A 23760-nucleotide genomic window follows, 5' to 3' on the forward strand; every position below is an offset into this window, starting at 1 on the left:
GACAATGCTCCCGAGCCCCTCCCTGGTTCTTCCCTTGCAGCCCATATGGGCCCCCGTTGGCCCTGAGAACGCAGGGTTGTTTTCCACCCCAGGGGTGCCTGAAACCACAATTGCCATCTGGGTTTGGCAGCCTCGCGCCCAGACGGATGGGCTCCAAATAGATCTGGCAGCAGGGCCAGGCCCCTCCCCGTCTGTGGTCAAAGCCAGAGGGGCGGGATGAGGGGGGATGTGGCCCTTTACCCAGACAGACCAGGGCTAGCAGCAGGGTATAAATGGTGGCCTGTGAGCCACGGGCTACAACAGGCATCAGCGGAGCATCCTACAAGAGCTAGACAAGAGCGACCAGAGAAACCAGCTGCCGCCATGAAGCCCCTCACCCTGGTGACTTTGCTGGCACTGACGACCCTGTGCCTGTGCCGTGGAGGTAAGACGGGGACCGGGGGCTGCTAGATGCATTAACCAGGCGCTTTCTACCAGCAGGCTGCTACGCTGCTGCTTCCCCCTGTGACTGATATTATTGGAGCTGCTTAAAATCTCAGCCCTCCCGTTCCCCGGCACAGGAGCACACGTAGGACATTGGGGCTGGGGGCATGCTAGCATCTCATTCGCTGTGTAACGACAGAGCAAATCACTTTGCTGCCCTCTGCCTCAGTTTCCCCATTTGTGCCAGGGGAATAACTAGGCTGCTCTAGCAGGCTGGGGGGCATTCATGTCTGTCAGGGACTTGGCGAGCTTTGCTTCCAGGTGCAATAGATTCGCAAAGCGTCATGCATGGGGTCACTAGCAAGAGGCCCACTCCAGCCCCGGCAGCTGTTTGGCATTTCCTCTCCGCTGAGCTCTGTTACCTTTAGACCATCCCGCGGTAGCCGCCCAGCTCTGCACAGCCCCGGCAGGAGACGGGCAGCTCACGGGTGAAGGGGGCGTCTTGTTTCTGACCCCGTCTCTCTTGGTGCCTTGCAGGCTCGGATCATTCCAACAGCGCTAATGACTCGCCCAGCTCTGAAGGTGAGGCCCGGCCCTGCGTGCGATCCAGCGTTGCTGCCTGCCGTTCAGAGAGCCTTCATGGACGCCCTGGCCCCTGTTCTAAACGCAAGATCCCTGCTCTAGTCAGTGTGCACATGGTTTAGAGCAGGGGGCTGGGAGTCAGGACTCCTGGGTTCTCTTCCCAGCTCAGTTTGTGGAGCGGGGGTCCAGTGGCTAGAGCAGGGGAGACAGGGACTCAGGACTCCTGGGTTCCTTTCCCAGCTCAGGGAGGGGAGCAGGGTCCAGTGGTTAGAGTGGGGGGGTGGGGAGAGGGTGCTATTTCTGGCCCTAGGATAGCCAGGGTGGAAGACTTGCCCCGTTCCACCGAAGCCGTGCAGGGCAGCTACAGGGCAGTCCCGTTACGGCACCGCTGGGCCTTCCGGAGCAATTCTCCTCATGCCTCCTTTATTTCCTGCCCTTGCAGCATTCGTCTCCAAACAGGACAGCGCCGAGGTGGTGAGGAGACACAAACGGAACTACGTCTACAGCAGGTAAAGCCCACGGGCGTGTGCTCAACCCCCAGCCCGCTGCTGGCGCTGGGGTCCCCTTCCCAAGGCAGCAGGGGGCCGAGGGGGTGTTGACAGGCTCAGCCCAGCTGCAGTTCTCACCAGGCCCCTGTTACCATAGGAACCCTACAGTCGTTCACTGATTCATCCTCCCTGGTGCACCCGGCCCCTCCTGTTCTCGGTGTCGGCCCCTACGGCTGAAATACTTCGCTCGAATCTGGGGGCTGGCTGGGAGGGGTGGCCTGTGAGACTCCCAATATCCCTGGATCCATCCCCAGCCTCAAAGGGCTCAAGGCATCTCACTCCCTACTCAGGAGCTGGGCCTAAGTGACTTGCCCATGGTCACGCAGGGAGTCGGTAGCAGAGCAGAGACCTGAACCTCTCTCTCCTAAGGTCCAGGCTCACGCGCTAACCCCTGGGCCAGCCTTCCTGTACCTGGGGCTTGACTGTTCTCAGCCAAAGCCCCTCTGGAGGCGACAGCAGCCCACCCAGCACTCTGGGGCACAGATCTATTGTCACTACGGGCTCCTGGGGTATAGTTAATACAATCAACCAGACTGCGGCCCTGGCTGTTCCAGGCTGTTTTTTTGGCAGGGCCCAGGAGCCCTGCCCGCATCCTGGTAACACCCAGGCATCGCTCATGAGAACGGGATCAGTGAATTCCTCACTCCCTGCCCTAAAGTGTGGCCTAGCGTTGCTGCTGCTTCCACCCCAGAGGTGGCTGCATGTCAGCCCCGGAGAACTCAATCCAGTGCACCATTCCCGAGGGCTGTTTGGGCTGTTTAACAGCCCCCAGCAACGGCGCCCAGGATTAAAAGCAGCCACGTTCCACCCCAGAGGTGGGTGCAGTCCCAAGGCAGGTGCACTGATCCTTGCATGTAGGCGGATTATACGTCGGCCCCCTAAAGCACTTGGAGAACGTTCTATCACTCATTAACCCACCTTGTTCACACGCAGGTTCTACGAACTCATCCACGACCCTCTCGAGGGCAAGCGGGAGATCTGTGAACTCAACCCCGACTGCGACGAGTTGGCTGACCACATTGGCTTCCAGGAGGCTTACAGAAGATACTATGGGCCGATTTAGAGCTTCCTGGCCCAGAGATCCACCCAAGTCAATCACAGCCCCAGGGAGAGAGAAAGAGGAATTGATGCCCAAGAAGCACAGCAGGGAGCAGAGAGATCGTCTGCCCCAGGCTGATTTTTGTAACCGTGTGTTAAACGTACAAGCTTTATGTTCCCTAAGCTGCCAGGCCAGCCCTGCTCCTTATACTGAGCCCGGAGCGCTTGCGCTTGTATCTATAATGCCATACTGGCTGTTTCCAGCGCGGTGTGCTGTTTTTATGCTATGGAATGTTTCTTTAATGAGGTCTGAGAAAATAAACGTGAGGAACGGTGCTGCTGTCTCATTTATTGGGCTGAACGAAGAGAAGAGGGACGGACCAGCACATTGGGGTGCTAGGGTGGGACTTGGGAGCCCAGCGTTCAATTGCCAGCTCTCTGTGACCCCTTCGTGCCTCAGTTTCCCCATATTTAAAATGAGGACCATAATACTGCTCTACCTCACAGTGCTAAAACTGCTCGAGTGAGGCACTCATGCTCTGGGAAGGGAGCCAATCTAAGTACCTTAGTTAGCTTTCCTTATTAACATATGCGGTAGTGCCTGGGACCCTGATCGGTACAAGGCCCTGGCTGAACACCCAACAAAAAGACCATCCCGGCCCTGAACCTGTTAGAAGCTAAGCGCGATCTCCAAAGCAGAAACGGGGACCTGCCTCTGGGCTCAGAGACCTCAGCTAATGGGAAAACAGCCCTAGCAAGTCAGTGGCCATGGCTGGCTATTCCATAGGTAAGAAGCTGAAGCTTAACTTTACAGAGTTGCTGGCTCGTGTCCCCTCCTGCTCCTTACTCTCTCCCCCCCCACCTTTGCTTCTTTTATTTGGGCACAGCAGTGAGTCTAGCCCGCCGCCCCCCAGCTCCCTGCAGGGTTCTAGGTTCCAGCCCCCCAGCTTCTTCCGAGGGTGGAGCTCAATGTATGTCACTGACCCTGATAGGGTGACCAGACAGCAAGTGTGAAAAATCGGGACGAGGGGTGGGGGGGTAATAGGAGCCTATATAAGAAAAAGACCCCAAAATCGGGACCTGTCCCTATAAAATCAGGACATCTGATCACCCTAGACCCTGATGGATTCAACCTCCTGGCTTCCCCGGAGAGTCCGGTAGGGCAAGGCTTGTCCCCTTTCAAAACCTGGGAAAGCAACCTGCAGCAGAGGTGGTCCCAGAACTCGGGGCGTCCTGATTCCCAGCCCTTCCTGCTCCGATCAGTGAATGGCGCTCCCTGGCAGAGCCAGGAATCAAACCCAGGAGGCCCAGCTTCCAGTCCCTCTTCTTGAACGCTCCAGCTTAGGTGAGAGGAATGAAAGGAATGTAATATAAGTCACCACTGCTTTCAAGGTACTGCTGGCTGGGGAAAAGAGACTCGTCAGCGTTAGCAGAAATCACAGCTTCTAAGCAAAGGTTTGTGGTATTCGAGGGAATTGGCTGGCCCTTCCTCTTTGAGGCAAGCAGCCAGGCTCCTCTCCCGAGCGCTGACCCCTCAGAGAGGGAAAATAACACAGAACAAACCAGTTTTTGTTCCAAAGTTTATTCCAGGTTTGATTTAAAGCTGTTTATGCCATACACACGCACGCTGTTAAAAACCAACCCCCCCCCCGGAGCAGACACAGCGCAGTCGATCCAAGGGGCTGTCCCGGATGGACGGACACAGAGACAGGCAGGTTTGCTGCCTGCCCAACGGCGGTAATATTAATAATCCATCTCAGCAGCAGCTCTCAACCCACTAATTGACAAAGGAGGGCAGCGGCCAACTTCCCACGTGTCCCCTCGAGTGGGGTGGAAATTCACGCAACCATATCGCCCGGTAAGTGCACTCAAACCTCGTTGAAAGACAGAAATGGAGAAGCCGCAAATCAATCCATTCAGGCCTAGAACCGGGGGGGTGGCTCCCTACACTACATCCCCCACCCGATTTCCTCGGGAGACTGTTCCACAGCGCAGAGGAATTGGGTTGGATTCCTTTAAATAGCCTGTGGGCCTTCTAATTCACAAGCCAACAGCAGCAGCGTAGTTAGGCCTGGCATGTTTGCATACAGACAGTGATCCTGGTTGTGTGTTCCTGGGGGTTTAAACATAACCTTATGTAGAGAACAAAGAAACAAACCGGCATCCCAGAAAGGCCCGAGAGGGCTTGCAACCTATTTAAAGGGACGCCACCCTATTCCCAGACACTACACCCAGCGGTCACTGTCAAAGCTGGTCTGGATATTTACATATCTGGGTCTGATCACGTCGGCCAGCTTCTGTCCTCTGATCCAGGCCTTTCATTCAGGGTTAGTTGCATACGTTACGCCCAGAAAGCACATTGAGTATAAATATAAGTTAAGTCAATGGGAGTGGGTATTTCCTAGATGCTGGCCCAAATCTTTCCCTTCCAAAGACGGGTTTCGATCCGGGGGTCCTTCCCCAAATCAATAGGCCAGGACTAACACCCCCACCATTGCTACCTACAATAAATAGGGAGAAAAATACAGAATGCACTGGGATCTAGTGAGTTCTCACTTTCAGCACGTTAGAAAATAGCAAGGAAGTTGCTTTAGGAAACACAGACTCAACCCTGCAAAATGCAGGAGGACGGAGAAGACGACAGCTCCAGGTTGTCTAATACCCAGCCCTTATAAAGTGCTTTCCATCCATTGGTCTCAAAGCCCTTTATAAAATAGGCTGACCGCTATTATCACCATTTTATCAATGGGGAAACTGAAGCACAAGCAGGAATGCCTTCTCTTGGGTCACGCGCTGAGCCACATAAAGAGCCCAGCTCTCCTGATTCCCCATCCACAGCGTTATCACCTAGGCCACACTGCCAAGAGATTCTCCAGTCTGGAGTTTAAAGCAGAACCTCTGGCAAGATCCCGTCGAACGCAGAGCGACCTCAGAGAGGAGCCGTTCGCTCTACTCCACAGAAAAACATCCCTCCAGCCCCGATCCCGGGTAGGGGTGAATAATCCTTAGCTACGGGGGCTTCAGAGATTCACAGGATCAGGACCTCTACACAGAGGCATAACTACACCTGGGACTAGGAGCTTCACATATCCATGCACGGCCCCGCGCTTGGGCCATTCCTTCTGTACAGGCACAGAGCAATGCAGCCTCATGCCCACAGCGAGTCAGCAACAGCACCGTCAAGGGACTAGAACAGGAGACTCCTGACCCCAGCCCAGATCTCCTGCTCTGACCACTAGATCTCATTCTCACTGGAACGACAACCTCCTGCCGGACAGACAGACAGACCGACCCACGCCCACAGTATTCCAGATCTAACCCCCAGATAACCACGTCCCTGAATTCAGGCAGTGGGGGGGGGACAGCCAGCTGGTCAGACTGATTCGACACCATGAAGGCTGTTCTGGTGCCGACCTGCAGGGCAGCTAAATCGAGGCCTCCTCTGTGAGAAATAACCGAGGAGCAGCAGAGCTCACGGTGCAGAATCGCAGGCAGCCCCTTGCAGCACCCCCTGCTACACCGGCTTCATGCAGACATTTATCTGCGTTCCAGATTCTCCCGAGGAACTCAGGATAACCAGAGGGGGACCTGGGTTCTTTAAGAGGCAAAGGTGAATTGTTACAGCAGTAGATAATGCCGGGGCGCCAAACTACAACAGGTGCCCCATTCTCAGCTGGTGTTCGTCAGCAGATGTCAATGGAGCAATGCTAGTTAACGTCAGCTGAGGACTTAGCCCAGCCTCTGGGTAAACGGAGGCCGATCTAGGACAGAAGGCACCAAGGCTTCTCAAAACATAGCCTGGATCGCAGGGGTGGGGGGACGACACACACTGCCTGTCACTGAAACAGACAATCACCCATCGCTCCTAGGAGAATACAGGCCGAGATGCTGCACCGAGGGGCGAACCTGATACAGGTACGAGGACTGGGCTACAAGACCAGACAGAGGTCAGATCTAGTGAAAACGGTGTGGCAATGGGTCAGTAATTGCAGGGGAGCCTTGCAAAAATTATGAGTGTGAAAAAAGGCAACCACAAGCCAAGCCAAGGAGGGGAAGGAACAAGACAGTACAGACACTCTGCCACTAGGTGGCTGCCTGAGACCCAGGGTGTCTGCCTCCGTCTTCTGTACCGGGCGTCAGGGCTAAGCCATTTGGGCTGATCCGGTCCAGCAGCTGGGAGCAGCCCAGATCACAAAGGACCCAATGCCCGCTGGGAGTCTGGCCAGCCCCGTGGAGCAGCTTCAGTTTGTTTGGAAATTGATCCGCTGGTCGGTGGGTGGAGAAAGACGAGGTCCCTGCTCCGACCCGCTAGGGGCCTGGCGCCGCCCTGCCTCTGGGAGTTCCAGACTAGTCAGCCTTCTAGACAGGCCGGTGTGTGCACATCCCGCACAGGCTGGAGTCAAGGGCAAAGCTCACATTGATTCCAGGGGTGCAGGATCCCTACAAAACACACACACACACACACACACACACACCCTGCTAGCTGAAGAGCCAAGATCAGTTGCTGGGCCCTTTAGAGGCAGCACGGAGGGAGGCAACGAACCAAATTCAAGACCTATTCGAAGCAGCTGAAACTCCAGTGATTTCGGCACAGGACCCTAATCTAGTGCAGAGAATGGGGGTGCGGAAACACGAACAGGTGCCTCCTCAAAGGGGGGAACAGAGTCCGGGAGAGTCCCCAAAGAAGCCAAGCCCTCGGGGGTTTGTTCTCTTTGCTTAACGAGGTCTTCCCACCTGCCTTTTTAATTAGCCTTTGATATTAGCGCCTGCAAACAGAAGGACATAAGCACCATGCAAGGGTGTTAAAGCATCTTAAGATTTGATTCTATGTTGTGCCCCTCCCCCTCCTCCTGCCGTCCCTTGCACTAGTGAAAAACTGCCACCGTTCTGATCTGGGAGCGTCTCACACTCGTGCGAGGGCCGGGAGAGGTGTGGAAAATAATCAGGCCTCAAATTTGGCTACTGTATTCGCTGCCTCGACTAGCCCCTCCTCAGCACCTACTGGGAACCACTTCAAACTACTCCTCTTGCTGGCCTGGCTACGCCACCTTTCTGCCAGCCTAGGGCCGATTCCTAGCACCCTGTCAGCTCTGCACCCCCCAGGAATAACTGTCACCCCGAGCCCAGGCTGGGTCATTCGCTTTTTACCAACTCAAACCTCAACATCTCCCCCCTTTACCTCTCCGGATGATTTGGCCTTGTCGCGAAGGCCCTATAAAAACACACTGTAACCCCTCCAGAGTATCTCAGCTACGTCCCTCCGGGCTGATGGCGGTTGAGGACTCTCCAGGACAAGTTCCCCCACTGCTGGGCCGGGCTTGGCAGGGCTGGCTTCATGCAGCGCTCTCGCCACAAAGCTGATGTCTCAGAGCGCACGGATTTCCCCGGGGCGGATTCTGAGCGCTGTTCGCCCCTCCAGGGGCAGGCGGGGATGTCTGCGTTGCAGGCGGAGGTGTGAGTCGCAGCGCAGGGTAGACAGACTCGCGTTAGCTCGGCTCCAGCTAACCTCTGTCCACCCGGGCTGCGCAATCACAGCGCCCAGCTTGCCACGTAGACACCCTCAGGGAGGGATCTGGAGGCAGATTTTGGCCAGGGCATAAAGCTCAGCGAAGAGTCAATGCGACAGGAGAGCGGAAATGAGAAACGTGCTGCAGCGCAAACCCTCTACCAGCATCACCTGTGAGGGGACAATGGACTTCTCCTTGGACGGGTCACTGAGCGAGATCGAGAGAGAGAGTTTATACTCAGAGCTGGAAGGAAATTTAAAAATACACCGTAAACCACGTCACACACACACACACACACACACACCACAAAAATACACCGTAAACAACACACACACACACACACACAAATACACTGTAACCACTGCACCAAAATACACCGTAACCCCCCACACACACACACCACAAAAATACACCGTAAACCACACAACCACACACACCCAAAAATACACCTGAAACCACGCGCGCACACACACAAATATACCGTAACACACACATACCACCCCACAAAAATACACCATAAACCACACAAACACACACACACACACAAACACACCGTAAACCACATGCACACACACACACATCCCACAAAAATACACCGTAAACCACACACACACACACACAAACACACCATAAACCACATGCACACACACACACCCCACAAAAATACACCGTAAACCACACACAAACACACCATAAACCACATGCACACACACACACCCCACAAAAATACACCGTAAACCACACACACACACACACACAAATACACCGTAAACCACACACACAAATACACTGGAAACCACAACACCCATTCTCTCTCTCAGCCAGATGCAGGTTTAACATAATCTAGATTTGAATCCAGCCTGCTCCCCCACCAAAACTAGCCCTGTTGCAAAAGACAAATCTTCGCCACATTCCCCCTGCCCCAGCCTGGTTTTCATGTCAGCCCCTCCTGACTAGGGCTGCCAACCCTCCAGGATTGCCCTGGTCTCTCCAGGAATTAAAGATGAATCTTGCATTCAAGATCACGTCCTGTAAAGAACCCTCCCACCACCCCCGCCCCACCCCCAGGGACACATCCCTGACAGCGCAGAAGAGCCCGAGGTCACCCGGGGTGGGAGGCCCCCACCAGGCTTCTCCTGCCATCGGTTGGTAAAAAAAGGAACATGCGAGCGGACCGGATTCACCTCGGTCCATAGACCCGCCAAGCCCCTTGCCCACGGGGCCCTCTCCACGCCTGGCCCCCAGCTACAGAGCTGGGCGGTTTAGCTCAAGCGGCAGAGGCCCATGTGTGTGGCTCTTGTGGCTGGCGCCCCAGGGCATCAGCTGGCACGTTGGCATCAAGTTCTTCCCCTTGGGGATGCAGGACAGCGCAGGGGAGACATGAGCAGGCCGGCGGGGCCGGCAGAGAGCTGATGCGGCTCTGCGGTTAGCAGGCGGAGCTACTGGGAGGTGGTGGTGGGCGGTTAGTGACAGAGGCCTAGTTAGATAAACTCAGGGGAGCCCAAAACACAGGCCCAGGGCCAGTCTATGAAATTCACATCCCCAGTTGCCCCGGGAAAGAGGATGATTATCTGGACGTTGGGGTTGTAGCTGTGCCTGTCCCGCCCCAGCGACTGGTGTGAGCTTATGCAAACATCAGTGTCCTGGGCATGGGGGTTTCTAGCCGGTTAGGTGGGGCCCCTGCTTTGCCTCTCATTCGAGCATCTCCAAGGACTTTGGGCAGGACGGACAAGTGGTATTAGCCTGTTTACAGATGGGGAAACTGAGGCGCAGAGCAGGGAGTGACTTGTCCAGGGTCACACACTGAGTCAGTGCAAGGGTTGGGAACTGACCCCGGAGTCCTGGCTGCCAAGCCTCTGCTCTATCCACTAGGACCAGGCTCCCTTCCAGACCTGGCAATAGAACCCAGGAGTCCTGGCGCCTAAGCCCCTTGCTCTAGCCATAAAAATCGTACTCCCCAGAGTGAGGAATAGAACCCAGGAGTCCTGCTAATGTGCCTCTCATCTTGTCTCTGGCCAGTAATGGAGTCAAGCTGCCCCATTCCAGTTTGGATTTCAAGCCATCCAGGGGCGAGAAGGGGACAGCATCAGCCCGGGGGTTCGGTTCAGGGGAAAACCCTGGATCATGCCCAGTTCCCAAAGCCAAACAGCCACAAGCGTCTCCGGAGGCTTCCTATCACTGGCGACACACCGGCGGCCCACGTCCGCGGCCTCACGGGAGGACAGCCGCAGTTACAGGAGGTCAGAGCAGGGGATCAGGAGTCAGGACGCCTGGGTTCATCTCCCAGCTCTAGGGGAGTATGGGCTACTGGTGAGAGCTGGATCTAGGCTGGAGGCTCAGCCCTAGGTTCGAGCACCCCCACTTCAGGGAGCGTTCGTCAGGGAACCTTGTGACAAAGGCACGGGACGGCCCCTCCCACATGGAGCCGTCCTGAGGTACGAGAGGTGGATCCCGCCAGGCACTGAGACACACGCGCTAGGGGCCCTTCTCCCTTCAGTCCCTCTGAGCCCAAGCCGCCCTCACCCGCTGTCTCTGGGGGCGGGCGGGCATCACTGCTCCTTGGGGCGGCCCGCCTCGGGCACGGTGCTCTGCAGGATGGCGGCGCCGCCCGGCCAGCGCAGCAGGGCCACGGTGAACCCCCCAATGATGAGCAGGTTCCCCAGCAGGGCCAGGCTGACGGTGCCGAAGGTGGCGGAGAAGGCGGGCGCCGGGGCCCGGGTGCTCAGCCAGGCCTGCCGCGAGCGCACGTCCGACAGGACGGCCTCCAGCTGGAAGTGGGTGCCCACCACTGCGCAGATGTGGAACAGCTGGTGGCTGTGCCCTGCCGAGAGATAAGTGTTGGGGGGAGGTTATCAGTCCCTGCTGTGGGTAACACTGGGGCAGGTGGGGTGGGGGAAGGGACCTGGCTGGTGGGAGGTGGGTGTGTGTGGGGTGCAGGAAGGGGCTGAGCTGATGGCGGGGGGTGAAAGGTTAGAAAGGGGCTGGTGGGTGGCTTGGACCTGGGCGAGGGGGGGATGGGAAGAGAGGGATGCCAAGAAAACATCCCTCCCCGCTTTCCCAGCTGGCCCCAGGCGCTAAAGGGCCTTTCTGCACCTGGCCAGCCCCCACACCCCGACTCCCAGGGATTCACCCCCATAAGTGATGGGGAAGCTGATGGACAGAGTCACTCCAGATCTAGACATTGGAGCAGGAGGGTCCGGTGCTGGGCTCCTAAGCATGGCTGGGTCTGCGGCGTCCAGGCGACCGGGGTAGCCAGGGCACGGTCAGGCACCTCGCTCTCCATGTGGGGCAGGTCACAGGCCTCCTGGAATCCCCAGCGAGAAACCGGGGGCAGAACAGGGGGGGGGCGCCGAGGCCGCAGGAGGGGTGAAGCCATCACAGTGCGACACGCCCTGCTGGCCACGGTCGACTGGCCTCGCGACCGGGCGTGGAGACACACGGGCGTGGCTCCTGCAAAGTGGGCTGGGGTACAGGAGCTGGGTTCCCCCCCCCCCTTACCAATATAGTCAAAGCGCCCGGGCGCCAGGCGTTCCGGCAGGTGGGAGGCAAAGAGGAAGCCGGTGAGCAGGGCAAAGAATAGGTGGTAGAAGTAACCCGCGGTGGCATCGTTCCAGGTGCAGCCGTCCCCGAAGCAGAACAGAAGCTGCAGGGAAAACGGGGATGGGGTGGGAGAGAGGAGAAGTAGTTGTAGGGAAGACAAGTGAGGACTCCGGGGTTCTAACCTGGCTGTGGGAGTGTGCTCTAGTGGTTACATTGGGGGTCAGGACTCCTGGGTTCTATTCTTGGCTCCAGCCATGTGATCTAGGGCCATGCTCTAACCACTAGGACTCCTGGGTTCTATGCTCAGCTCTCCTGCTGACTCAGTTGAGCAAGTCACTTCCCTCCCCCACCTCAGTTTCCCCTTCTGTCAAAACAGGACAGGAACACCAGCGTACCTCAGCGAGAAGCCGTGAGGATGAATTAGTAATGTTTGCCTTCCTTTCTATCATTACATGTCGTTTATAGCTTGGGGCTGGCTAAAGGCCCCAGCAGCGATCGGGGCCAGGCACGGTACGTACCCACAGAAAGAGTTTGTAGTGTAATTAGTCGAGACAGGGAGGGGAAACTGAGGCACACAGAGGGGGGAAATCAGCCAGCAGGTTTAGTAGCAGGGCTGGGAATAGAACCCAGCAATCCTGACTGCAAACCTCAAAGCTCTATCCATTAGACCACCCTGCCTACCTTACGGCACTAAGCATTTTCCCAAAGCAGGGCCTAACTCTTCAGGTTCCACTCCGGCAACTGCATCGCCCCAGGCAGACCCCCGATCTGCCCCAGAAGCCAGCGTGGGTCAGCCTGGGAAATGCAGTACCCTGGGGTGGGTCATCAGATGTTCAGACACAACAAATCCTGAGTCTTGGCAGAGGGGTTAGACTAGACCACCCTCGTGATCCCTTCTAACCCTACGGTTCTAGGATCAGCAGCAAGGATCAAACCTGGGACCTAGGGATGGAAAAGCACAAGCCTCTACCAACTGAGCTCAGAGACCCAGCCGCGCTAGCCAGTGCTGTAGCAGGCCCAACACCTCAGTGGTCCAGCCCCACATTACCTACGTCTCCCCTACAAGCGCTACAGCTGTGCCGCTATAGTTTAGACATTTGCTACAGCCACAGAAGGGGTTTTCCCCCCATCATTGTAGTAAATCCACCCCCTTGAGTGGCAGTAGCTATCGACGGCAGAATTTTCCCAGCAGCCTAGCAGTGTCTGGGGTGGGGTGGGGTGTGTGTGCGTGTTCGTTCTGCCCGCCGAGCCCGCGCCTTCTGCAACACAGCCACTGCCTGCTAGCGCTGGGAGCGAATTCAAAGCCCGAGCGGTTCCTTTCTGGTAAGGTTGAGTCACATCCTGCATTGCTGAGGAAAACAAGCCAGGGAAGCGGTTATTGTTTGCATCGCCGGCCATAACCCTGCAGGAGGCATTAAAGAGACACTCCCTTTTTAAAAACTGCTAATGTCTTCCATGGAAACGCCTTCTCCTGGGTTCCAACCACTCTCCTGAGTCCCACGCCTCACTGGCTCTCCCACAGCCTCCCAGTGGGGACGGGGACAACATTTGCCACAGCAATTTGCAATGTGGGGGGCCCTCCCCCAACTCAAGACACCTCAAAGGGACTGAGCTGCAACGAGTGCTGAGCCCCCGCTCTCAGGAAGTCAGGACTCTTCCAGGTGTTTCACGGTGCACATCCAGAAGTCATGGTTATGGGGGGAGCGTCTAGAGGCCTCAGTTCTGGACTAGGACGCAGAACAACAAGACACCCTGCCCCCAAAGAGCAAACAAAGCAAATCTAGTCCCTTTTGGGGAAAAAATTGGCCTTAATCTCTCTGTACCTCAATTTGCCCATCTGTAAAATGGGGAGAAAAAGGCTTCCTTTCTCCCACCCTTTGTCTATTTAGAGTGTCAGCTCTATGGGGTAGTGGCTTTGCAGCACCCACTGCAATGGGACCCAATCTTAGCTGAGGTCTCTAGGCATCACTGGTGTACAGTAATGTATTAGACTAAGTTCTTCGCATCAAGGGCTGGATCTTCATAAATTTCCCTACCAAGCCTAGGGCAAGGGAGTCCCACCCCAAATGGCCCCTGAAATGGACTTACCCTATAAAACAGCGGGATATTGTCATAGACAAAGGGATACACAAAGGCCGTTGTCCGTAAAACCTTGCTCAGCCGGGGACACTCCAATTCCGGGAACCTGGGAATCACACAGGGAGAGATGTGGATTAAGAGCCGCACAGTCACTGAGGGCTGCCCACGAGCCTCACTAAATTCAGTTCTGGAATGGATGCGGAAACCAAACCAAATCTTCCCTCTTTTACCAGTGCCCTGGTTTATTAGCACAGATTATTATAGCCATGATCACAAGTCGATTACTACAAATGAACCTTCACACACTGAAGCCGGGATTGATTTTTCAAAGGAGACGAAGGTCTTGTCTGCACAGCCATTGACAATTGCAGAATAAGCTATTCTGTAACAGCTCCAATGTGGGCACTCGATTCCAGTATAAAGGTGATTTTATTCTGGAATAATTACTCTGATTTGGAAGTGCACTAATTATTCTGTAACAAAAGTGTCTCTTAGTCCATATTACTGTGTGGACACCAGATTATTCTGGAACGGCGAATACTGCCTAATAGTTTATTCTGCAATAGCTATTCTGATCAGGGTCCCAGACACCAAACTCCTTCCAACTGAGTGCCTAATTTCTTTAGAGTCACCTTTGAAAATCCAAGCCTGAATGATTAAGAGCAGAGAGCAGGATGAAATTCATGTTAGACTGAAATGTTAATTTACTGTTTGCAATTCACTCAGCTTGGAAAATGCACAGACTGGTCAGTTTAATTTTTTTTCTTCCTAGTGAATTTCACACTAAAATGCATTTGCAAGCCAGGCAAGGGAATTTTTGTTTCTAGTCAATTTCCCTTTCAAGATCTCATGCACAAGAAGGCAACTGGGGAATTTGGTTGGAGCTATCTAGGGGAATATTTAACACCACTCTTCAGGTTTTGTAAAAATTTGATAGTTTTTTTTTTGTTTTGTTTTGTTTTTAAACACAAAAAAGCTAACGAAGGGAGTCAAAGACAACGTGACAGCATCCCACTCATTGTGATTAGTATGATCCCAACCAAATCCAGCATGTTGCTTGATTTCCTCTCCCCCTCCCACTCCCGGAAGTGTGTGGCGTTTGATTACAATTCAAGTCTGCACTGAGAATGCTGTGAAAATAAGTCACAATTGTTGCCAAGTCCAGCTGCCTTCTTGCATAACAGCACTTGGACACCATTCCTGGTCATTTCTGTTTCAAGTTATGGTGGAAAATATGCTTGCAAAAAAAAAAGAAAGAAAGAAATTGCCATTCTATTTTAGAAAGTTACAATGTCAAAACTCCTTTCTCAGCAGATCTGTGGGTAGGCAGTGTTGTCTCTGCTGACTTCAGTGGCAAAAATAAGCCTATGCTGCTTTGTATGGCGCTGTACAGCACCATCTGGATTTCATTCCTCTTCCTGGAGCAGCAGGTTTGTTTACTAGTTCCAATCCGCTGTATAAACCCAGGGAAGACAATAGGACTGCATAGGGGTTCCTGATGGCACAACATGGGCCTGAAAGATGTTTGTTATTAGTGACAATGTATGAAAAGGAGAAGCAGCAGCTAGAACCACCTTGTTTTCACCAGCGAATAAAAAGAGATTTGATCTGGAGTAACCGAGAGGCAAGAAACCACACAGGACCATTCGTACAAAGTCACATTTCAGACTAGAACCTCCCCTTGAAATTAAAAACGGTTCATTTCCCAGCTTCGGGACTGAGGCCCAATGACCTGGAGGGAGCAGCAGCTGCTCTCGTCAATTTCAAGAGCAGACCAGCATCAAGGAAAGATTAAGGAGAGAGCTGGAAGTGGGAGCAACCTGGGAAAGCAGGAGATCTTAGACCTACAGTAATTAACAACACTTCCCTCCAACTGCATAAAGCAGGAGAGATACCGACCCGCTTGTTGCACTGTTTTTACTTGGAAGACTGTCATGGCCCAGAAATGTAACCAAAACTTATTTATTTCCACATCCTCTGCGCTGTTTAGTTCCTGGCAGGTGGCACTTCTGGGGCCACTAGAGCTGAACAAAAGAAGAACACTTTGCATCTCTCCCTGCTGCTTTCTATCTGTGGATCTCAATGTGCTTTACATGTCCTTCTCGTCAACGTTTTCAGAAGTTGCCACTGTCTGGGTGCACAGCTCCCACGGATGCCAGCTGGGGTTTGGGCTGCCCAGAGATTCTGCAAATGAAGCCCCTTTGGGTTTCTGAAACCAGTTGCCACTTTTTGAAAATTTTGGACATTCAATTCTCACCACACCCCTCTGGGGTATGTAGAATTATTTATCCATCCAGGGTATGTCTACACTGCATTGTGAACCCACATCGGTGAGACAGCTTCATGGACTGTTTCCAAGCCCACGTCTGAGCGTCCACACTGCAGTGGAAACCCAGGTTTACAATTGCTGGACCAAGGTCTCACAACCATGCTAACACGTCCACACTGCACTACGCCGACCTGCGGTTTGAGCTGCATCCACACTGCAAAAATGACAGGGCTTGGACCCGAGTCAGTGGGACTTTCTCTGATCCACCCCCAGAGCAGGGTCTGAGGACCTGAGTCCTTGCTGAGCCGAGTCAGATTGATGTGTGTGTGGATGGAAGGGGGGCTAGGGCTCAAACCTGAGTCAGCGCCCAGGCTTAGCGTGCAGTGTAGACAGACCCATGACTGGGGGATGGGGGAGGCTGAGGTACAGGGAATGGAAGTGATCACAAGGTCCAGCAGTGAGACAGTAGCTCAGTAGGGAATAGAACCCAGGAGTCCAGGCCAGACGCCCTATCCGCTGCTCTCGCCACTAGATGCCAATTCTCATGCTACCTGGGTACTGGCTCCCTTTAGGGACTGAATGGTTATTACTCTACAAAGGGATTTGTTTGATCAGCGTTTGAAATGAAGGCACCTGCTTCCAACAGAACAGATGATACAACAGGCGATTCTACCCTCTGCCTGAAGCAACACGAGTGAAATCAGCCAGGGCAGGAGAACCAGCATCCAGTCTCAGAGTGGATGACCTGACGAAGAGCCGTGCGCAAGCTTGAAAGAGTCTCTCTCTCGCCAACAGAAGTTGGGCCAATAAAATATATTACTTCGCCCGCCCTGTCTGTCAGCGGACAGAACCAGACATTTCAGACAGGTGCACGAATAATTATGGACTAACCTGCCCACCACAGGGGATGTTTCCCAGCCCCTTGTCAGCTAGAGGTTGGCTTATGACCTGAAAGATTGAAACCCCATGTCCACTGTTTTTATCCTATATAATGTAACCATAGATTGTTCTCTTGGCTTCAGTGGCATCTTGTGGCAAGGAGTTCCACAGGCCAACGCGGCACTGCATTCAAAACAACTTGTGAAATTATGCACGAGTCCCACTCAATGCAGCCCCTGCTGAAATCAACAAGGGATGTATGGGTATCAAGCGTGGAATAATTTGCCTCACAAGCTAATAGGACAGATCTGCTGACTGGCTGGGGTGTTAGTGTATTATGCATAAAGAAACAGATGCAAGGAGGATTTGCAGAGCAGAGCAATGGAGAACGCCCTGATATTTTGCATAATATGTTCTTGGTACTGCATAGATCCTTACATACCGGGAGTAACAAGACAGACTGGTGCAGATAAATGAGTTAAAAGCAGCCATTGGTACAAAGTAATGGTGTAAAGTGCTGTTAACCCAACGGTCTGGCATCGCATAGGCTCCGTATGTGAAAGCACAGCCTATAACACAAACACACTACATTATGGGATGGCATTGATAAAGATTCCAGCTCACATTCCGCTAGGTCAGGAGTGGCCAACCCGGGGTTCCGGAGCCACGTGCGGCTCTTCAGAAGTTAATATGCGACTCCTTGTCTAGGCACCGACTCCGGGGCTGGAGCTAGAGGGGGCCAACTTTCCAATGTGCCGGGAGGTGCTCACTGCTAAACCCCTGGCTCTGCCCCCACTCCACCCCTTCCCGCCCCCTTCCCTGAGCCTGACGTGCCCTCACTCCCCCCCCCCCCAGCCTCCTGCAGGCCACGAACAGGTGATTGGGAGGTGCAGGGATGGAGGGGGAGGCACTGATCAGTGGGGCTGCCGGTGGGCGGGAGGCGCTGGGAGCGGTGGGGGGAGCTGATGGGGGGCTGCTGACGTATTACTGTGGCTCTTTGGCAATATACATTGGTAAATTCTGGCTCCTTCTCAGGCTCAGGTTGGCCACCCCTGTGCTAGTTGCTTAGCGGCAGGGAAACCAACGAACTTTATGAAACCACCTTTGGGAGCTTAATAGAGCTGGGCGGAGATTTTCAACTGAAACATCTTTTTTTTGGCAACCACAACAAAAAGTGGATTCAGTGACACCAAAAATGCCAGTTTTGTCACATTGTTTCGGTTGGAACAAGCTGCCAACGAACAATCAAAGTTCCATTTTGACGTTTTCGGAAGCGAACCGTTTCAATTTGCTTATTTCACTTTCATTTTTAGGTGGTTGTTTTTTTAAACACATTAAAAAACATGCTAAAAAAAACAGAACAAAATGCTCCATTGAATTAAATGCTTCATTCAACCCCAAATGGAATGATTTGGATTTTCTGATTCACTGGGCGTTCCAGTTTTAATTTAATGTTTCTTCCAGAATTGCCAGTGAATCAAAAAACTGACTTCAGGGTGTTGGCAAAATCTAGTCCAGAGAGAACTCACTCCCCAAACTGAAATTGATCAATTGTTCAGGGGGAAACGAGAGAGGCTTTAGGGCAGTACAACACGGAGAAGTCGGATTTCAGAGGGGTAGCCGTGTTAGTCTGTATCAGCAAAAACAACGAGGAGTCCTTGTGCACCTTAGAAGTTAATCTAATCTGATCGATGACGTGGGTTTTAGCCCACGAAAGCTTATGCTCAAATAAATTTGTTAGTCGCTAAGGTGCCACAAGGACTCCTCGTTCTTTCTGAGAAGTCAGACTGGCTCTGGCAGATCGACCTGGGGAGCAGATTCCAGAACCGAGGGGGCTGCATTTGAGCGCAAAGGAGCCTGGAAGGGGAGCCGGCTGGGCGTACAACCGAAGAGAGGAGAGTCTGTATTTCTCACCGTGGTGAGATTTCCTAATCAGAGACAGATCTCCCATGGGTGTAACTTGGTGTCACTTGAAGTCAATGGGGCTGTGCTGATTAGGGTGACCGGATGTCCCGATTTTAGGGTCTTTTTCTTATATAGGCTCCTATTACCCCCCACCCCCATCCCGATTTTTCACATTTGCTGTCTGGTCACCCTAGTGCTGGTTTACAGCAGCCAAGGGTGTAGCCTGGGGAGCTGCCGGGCTGACCCAGAAGGAGAAGCGTACTCCCGAAGGCTGGGCTATTCAACAGAGCTGCACCTGACCCAGGACCGTGGATCCAACTGGCGAGGGCATCCGGATTCCAGAGCTGAATTCTGTGGCTCGAGCCCCTCCCTAGATACAAGCCCAGAGACCCTTTGGCCTCGTCTTTAACTCGCTGCCACTGGCCGCTTGCCACATGGCAGCTTTGGACTTACCCAGACTGTAGAGGCTGAGGGCTCCATAGTCAAAGAAGTAACAGATGTGGCGGGCGTGGGTGGACATGGTGCTGAAGGTGTGGGCACAGCTGGAGGTGAAGGGGTACAGGCAGACCAGCAACATGTAGACGAGGAAAGGCCAGTTGTAGGCGTCTCTGCAGAAATCCAGGGAGGAGAAGAGCCCCAAGAACCGCCACACGAAATACCTGAGAGGTCAATGGGCACAAATGGGGATGGTGCATCACAGGGACGATAGCGCCCCCCCAGATCTTAATGAGCTCTGGCCAACTTCCCACACCCTCTGAGCTGAGGGAGCCGGGAACCAGACCTCTGGAGTTTCTAGATCAAGCTCCGCAGCATTGTCATGTCAGTTCCCACGTGGTGAAACTGAGGCAGAAATGAACAGAACATAACTCAGGATTCCTGACTCCCCGTACCCTCTGCTCTAGTCACTAGGCCCTTGTGCCTTTGGAGAGCTGGGAATGGAACCTCATAGACTCACTAGACACCACTCCTTCAAGGGATGTCTACACAGCACCGAAACACCCACGGCTGGCCCAGGTCAGCCGACTCGGACTCGCGGGGCGGGACTGTTTGATTGCAATGTTCGCTTCCAGGCTCAGGCAGAAAGCCGGGCTCCAGGACCCTGTGGGGTGGGAGGGTCCAAGACCCCGGGCTCCAGCCCAAGCCCTGCAATGAAACAACCCTGTGTAGACCCGTGGTTCCCAAACATTAACAGCCCGTGAACCCCTTTCACGAAAATATCAAATCTCACAAACCCCCTCCTAAAAATGAATATTTCCAGGGATTTTCTCCCTTACCTGAGCATAAATGATAGAAGCAGTGATCTTGGAAATAATTCGGGGTTTTTATGACACGCTTATTACACACTATTTATCATTACATTACATTATTAATTTTATTACATTATGAAAACGGCACCACTCTTCCAAGATTCCACTTCTGTAGCTCGTATCCCTTCGATGAAGCCTCCTACATGTTTCATCCAGGAGTACCAGACGTGAAACAGCAGGAAGGTATTTAAGAAGCCAACTCAAATAAAGAGTTCCTCCCACAAGCATTCGGGTCTTGAGCAGTCCAGGCAAACAACGCAGCACTACAACAAAGCTTAAACTTGTTCTGCCAGGAAGTCATGGTCACAGGGCTTGGGCTGCCGGCCCCCACGGGGTTGGGGTCCCTGGACAGCTCTGTCCGCTATTACTGAATTGTTTCTGAGAACCTCCTGATACATTTTGCGAACCCCCAAGGGTTCAGGAACCCCAGTTTGGGAACCACTGGTGTAGACCAATCCCCACGACCGTGAGTCGGCTGGCACGGGCCAGCCAAGGGGTTTCCTTCACTGTGTAGACACACCCTCAGAGGCCAAAGGATGGAACCCCGGAATAATGACTCCCAGTTCCCTGGTCTGGCCACTAGACCACCCTGCATCCATTGCTGGAACGGATTCCTTGAAGAGTTAACAGCTGCTTGGGGACCCAGCTGTCGTTTCTTCATATTGACTATTGGGCAAAGAGCAGTCGGCACAGCAGGAAGAGTTGGGGCAAACAACCAACTGGTTTGAAGATGGCGCTTGATCAGTTTCTTAACGGGATGACCTGATGGGGCTGCCTGCAATAGCCTGAACTGGACTCTATGACCCAGGAGGACCCTCTCAGTCCTGTCTCCTATGTAATAATGTGCAAGCTTTGGGCAGTAGATTGGCACCCCTCCACCAAGGCCCATGCCACAGCAGTGAAGGGCAGGTGGTAGAGCTGGGTGGCAAAATAGTTTTTCCGCCCCCATGAAAGTTCAAGATAGCAAAGAAATTTCCCATTCAGAAATGGGCCGAAAAGTAAAAAAAGAAAAACAGTTTCAAAAAGGTTTGGTTCGGGTCAATGCTTTCGATGATTTTCCCGTGGGTTATTTTGATTGGCGGTGGTTTTCTTACTTTAATTGGCTTTACAGCTCTAATCAAAGAGCCACTTTGATCTGGAAAACGCCCAATTTTTCATTTAGAAGAGGCTGAAACAAAACATTCCAGCAGGTCTCCAAAAAAAAAAAAAAAAAAGGGGTGGGTGGGTGGGAGGGAGGTTGAGTTAAAAAAAAAAAAATCAATTGAAACCTCCCGTTTCCCCCATGAAGAGTTTCAACCCATCGGCATTTTCCGACAGAGACGTGTTTAGCTGAAAGATTCCCACCCCGCCCAGCTCTCACAGCTATCTCCATTGAATGAGTCTGTGCCCCCAGGAAGCCACGCTCCCAGGCAGGACGGGCATCGCCCCGCGGCTGAGGAGTCACGCTTCATGTGGTGCAGCCCAGCCAGTCACTTACCAGGTCGGGAGGAAGTGGGTCCAGATATTGACAGTCTCGTTGGTCATTTGGAAGGAGCTCAGGATGCAGTCCAAGGCAGAGCTCTTTGGATGGCGGTAGCCGGATATGATGCCATCCTCCCAGAAGATCTGCCCGGGGAGAAAAGCCACGTCGGGTCAAAGGGAACCACAAGGAGGCATTATTTCATCCCTTCGTGAAATCCACATTGGGACATCCCTATACAGTATCTCCAAATGCTTTCCACAGGAGGTCAGTATCAACAGCCCCATTGTACAGATGGGGAAACTGAGGCACAGAATGGCGCAGTGACTTGCCTAAGGTCGCCCAGTGGCAGAGCTGGGAAGAGAACCCAGGTCTCCCACCCCCCAGGGCGGAGTCCTATCTGCTGCCCCCCACAGCATGGGGGTTTTGTCTCTGGACCAGGAGCAGAATCAGGGCCCCTCTCTTTCATTGGGGGATTTTCCATGGGGGCTTCTGTGCTGGGAGTTGCACGGAGCTGCCTTTGGAAGAGAGAAGCAGGGCCACCCATGATGCAACAATCCGTCCTGGAATCACCGCCGCGTGGGAGAGGCACGGCTGGGAGTCCGGGAACAGAGCCTGCCTTATGCTCACTGTTCGGAAAGTTCAGTCGGGGGCAGGGGACCTGACCCGCCACCCACCCAGCCTGTCCTCACCACTCGGAGTCATTTCACTCACTGCATGTTATGCTGGGGGAGTGTTGACCTCATCCCAAAGACCAGGGGGCCAGATCCTTGACTGGTGTAAATCAGGGTCTACGCTGACACCAGCTGGAGATCTGGCCCAGTGACGCCAATGGAGTGACACCCATTTACACCAGCTACGTGGGATCTGGCCCCATTGGCTCCAATGGATCTGGGCAGATTTATGCCCCACTGGGGATAAGATCCTGACTACGGAGGACACAATGAATCAGAACAAGCAGACTAATAGGAGAAAGACGGCAAAATGCCACACTGTTCAAATCAGCAATTTACTAAGTGTGCGCGTGGGTGTGTTAGAAGGGGGGGGGGTCCTGCTGAATAGGGATGGGGGGGGGTAATGACTGTCCTCCCCTAAAGAGATTTTATTATTTGTATCACGGTAGCACCCCAGAGCCCTCATCATGAACCAGGAGCCCATGGTGCTAGGCGCTGTACAAACAGAACAATAAATCGGTCCCTACCCATGGTACCACCACATCACACAACAGCCTTCTCCTTCCAATATACTAAGCCTCAGGAAGTTAACATGGGCTTTGTAAAGCCTTTGCCACCGGTTGCCTCCCAGGTCTGTCTCTTTCATTGACCTTGTACACCTGATTCTCCCAGGTCTATCCCAACAGGACTGTGTTGACTTCAGTGGCATGACTCCTCATGTACCCCTGCTCTAACTCCATGGGGGTCCCTCCTCTCCATTTATACCCCGGCTGGGGAGAGGCAAACGAGGCCCTGTGTGTGCTGAATTGTTTTCCATCCTAGATAGAAGCAATTGCTTCTTTCTCCAGGTGAATCTTGTTTTGTCTACTGCTCCCATAGCTGATCCCTTTAGTACAGCATGTGCGTGTCCTCCCTGGTATTTGCAACTTGGCCCCCTTTGGTAGAGTGTGAATTTCATTTAACGTGCCTTCCCCGTACCACCTATAAAGATGCTAAATAAAACCAGAACTAACCCTGGTCCCTGCACCCCATCCCCACTCCATCTCCCTGCTCCTAATTCAACAGATTGCTTGATATATCAGTACACTCCATATTGTATGTACCAATTACATGGAGCCTCCCAAAGTTCTGTGTTGTAATATAGGGTTCACTTGCAATATATTATTTAGCCACTAGATGGCTCCGTATGCGGTAGAAAGCACCCGGAGGGGGAATGCGGTTGCCTGGTCAACAAAGGAGACAAAGCTGGGACTCGTTCTGTGTGGAAGGTTGCCTGTTTGGATCTAGTTCCTGCTTAGAGACAGACTGGAATTGCAGAGATCAAGACACGTGATCGAGGTGAAGTGGGGCAATACTCACACGAGGTACTTGGTGAACCCTGAATATCTGAGGCAACTTTATCGTCAGCATTTTAGGTCAGAGGAGGGGGGGGGGAAAATAAATATTAAAGGTGCAGGTGACTCGGCCTTCAGGAGAGCAGCAACGAAGCCCTCAGAGCCTCTAACTCTCCTATGCGGCTTCGCTCTTCTCTAGCCCCTTGCTAGAGGGTC

General features: G+C 53.4%; 2 protein-coding genes across 2 annotated transcripts; one reads left to right on the forward strand and one right to left on the reverse strand.

Moving 5' to 3' along the window:
• Positions 1-216: 216 nt before the first annotated feature.
• Positions 217-2616, forward strand: BGLAP (bone gamma-carboxyglutamate protein). Its single transcript, XM_065420618.1, has 4 exons — positions 217-424; positions 961-1005; positions 1448-1514; positions 2487-2616. Exons 1-4 carry the CDS (start codon positions 217-219, stop codon positions 2614-2616), a joined length of 450 nt encoding a protein of 149 aa, XP_065276690.1.
• An 8031-nt stretch (positions 2617-10647) lies between these two features.
• PAQR6 (progestin and adipoQ receptor family member 6) lies at positions 10648-23620 on the reverse strand. The gene is made up of 7 exons (XM_065420313.1): positions 23570-23620; positions 21555-21682; positions 19224-19429; positions 17308-17434; positions 13727-13823; positions 11597-11741; positions 10648-10919 (listed from the first exon to the last, which is right to left on the reverse strand). Exons 1-7 carry the CDS (start codon positions 23618-23620, stop codon positions 10648-10650), a joined length of 1026 nt encoding a protein of 341 aa, XP_065276385.1.
• Positions 23621-23760: the final 140 nt, after the last annotated feature.

Source organism: Emys orbicularis, chromosome 20, assembly GCF_028017835.1.
Source record: "Emys orbicularis isolate rEmyOrb1 chromosome 20, rEmyOrb1.hap1, whole genome shotgun sequence".
NCBI classification, from domain to species: Eukaryota; Metazoa; Chordata; order Testudines; family Emydidae; genus Emys; species Emys orbicularis.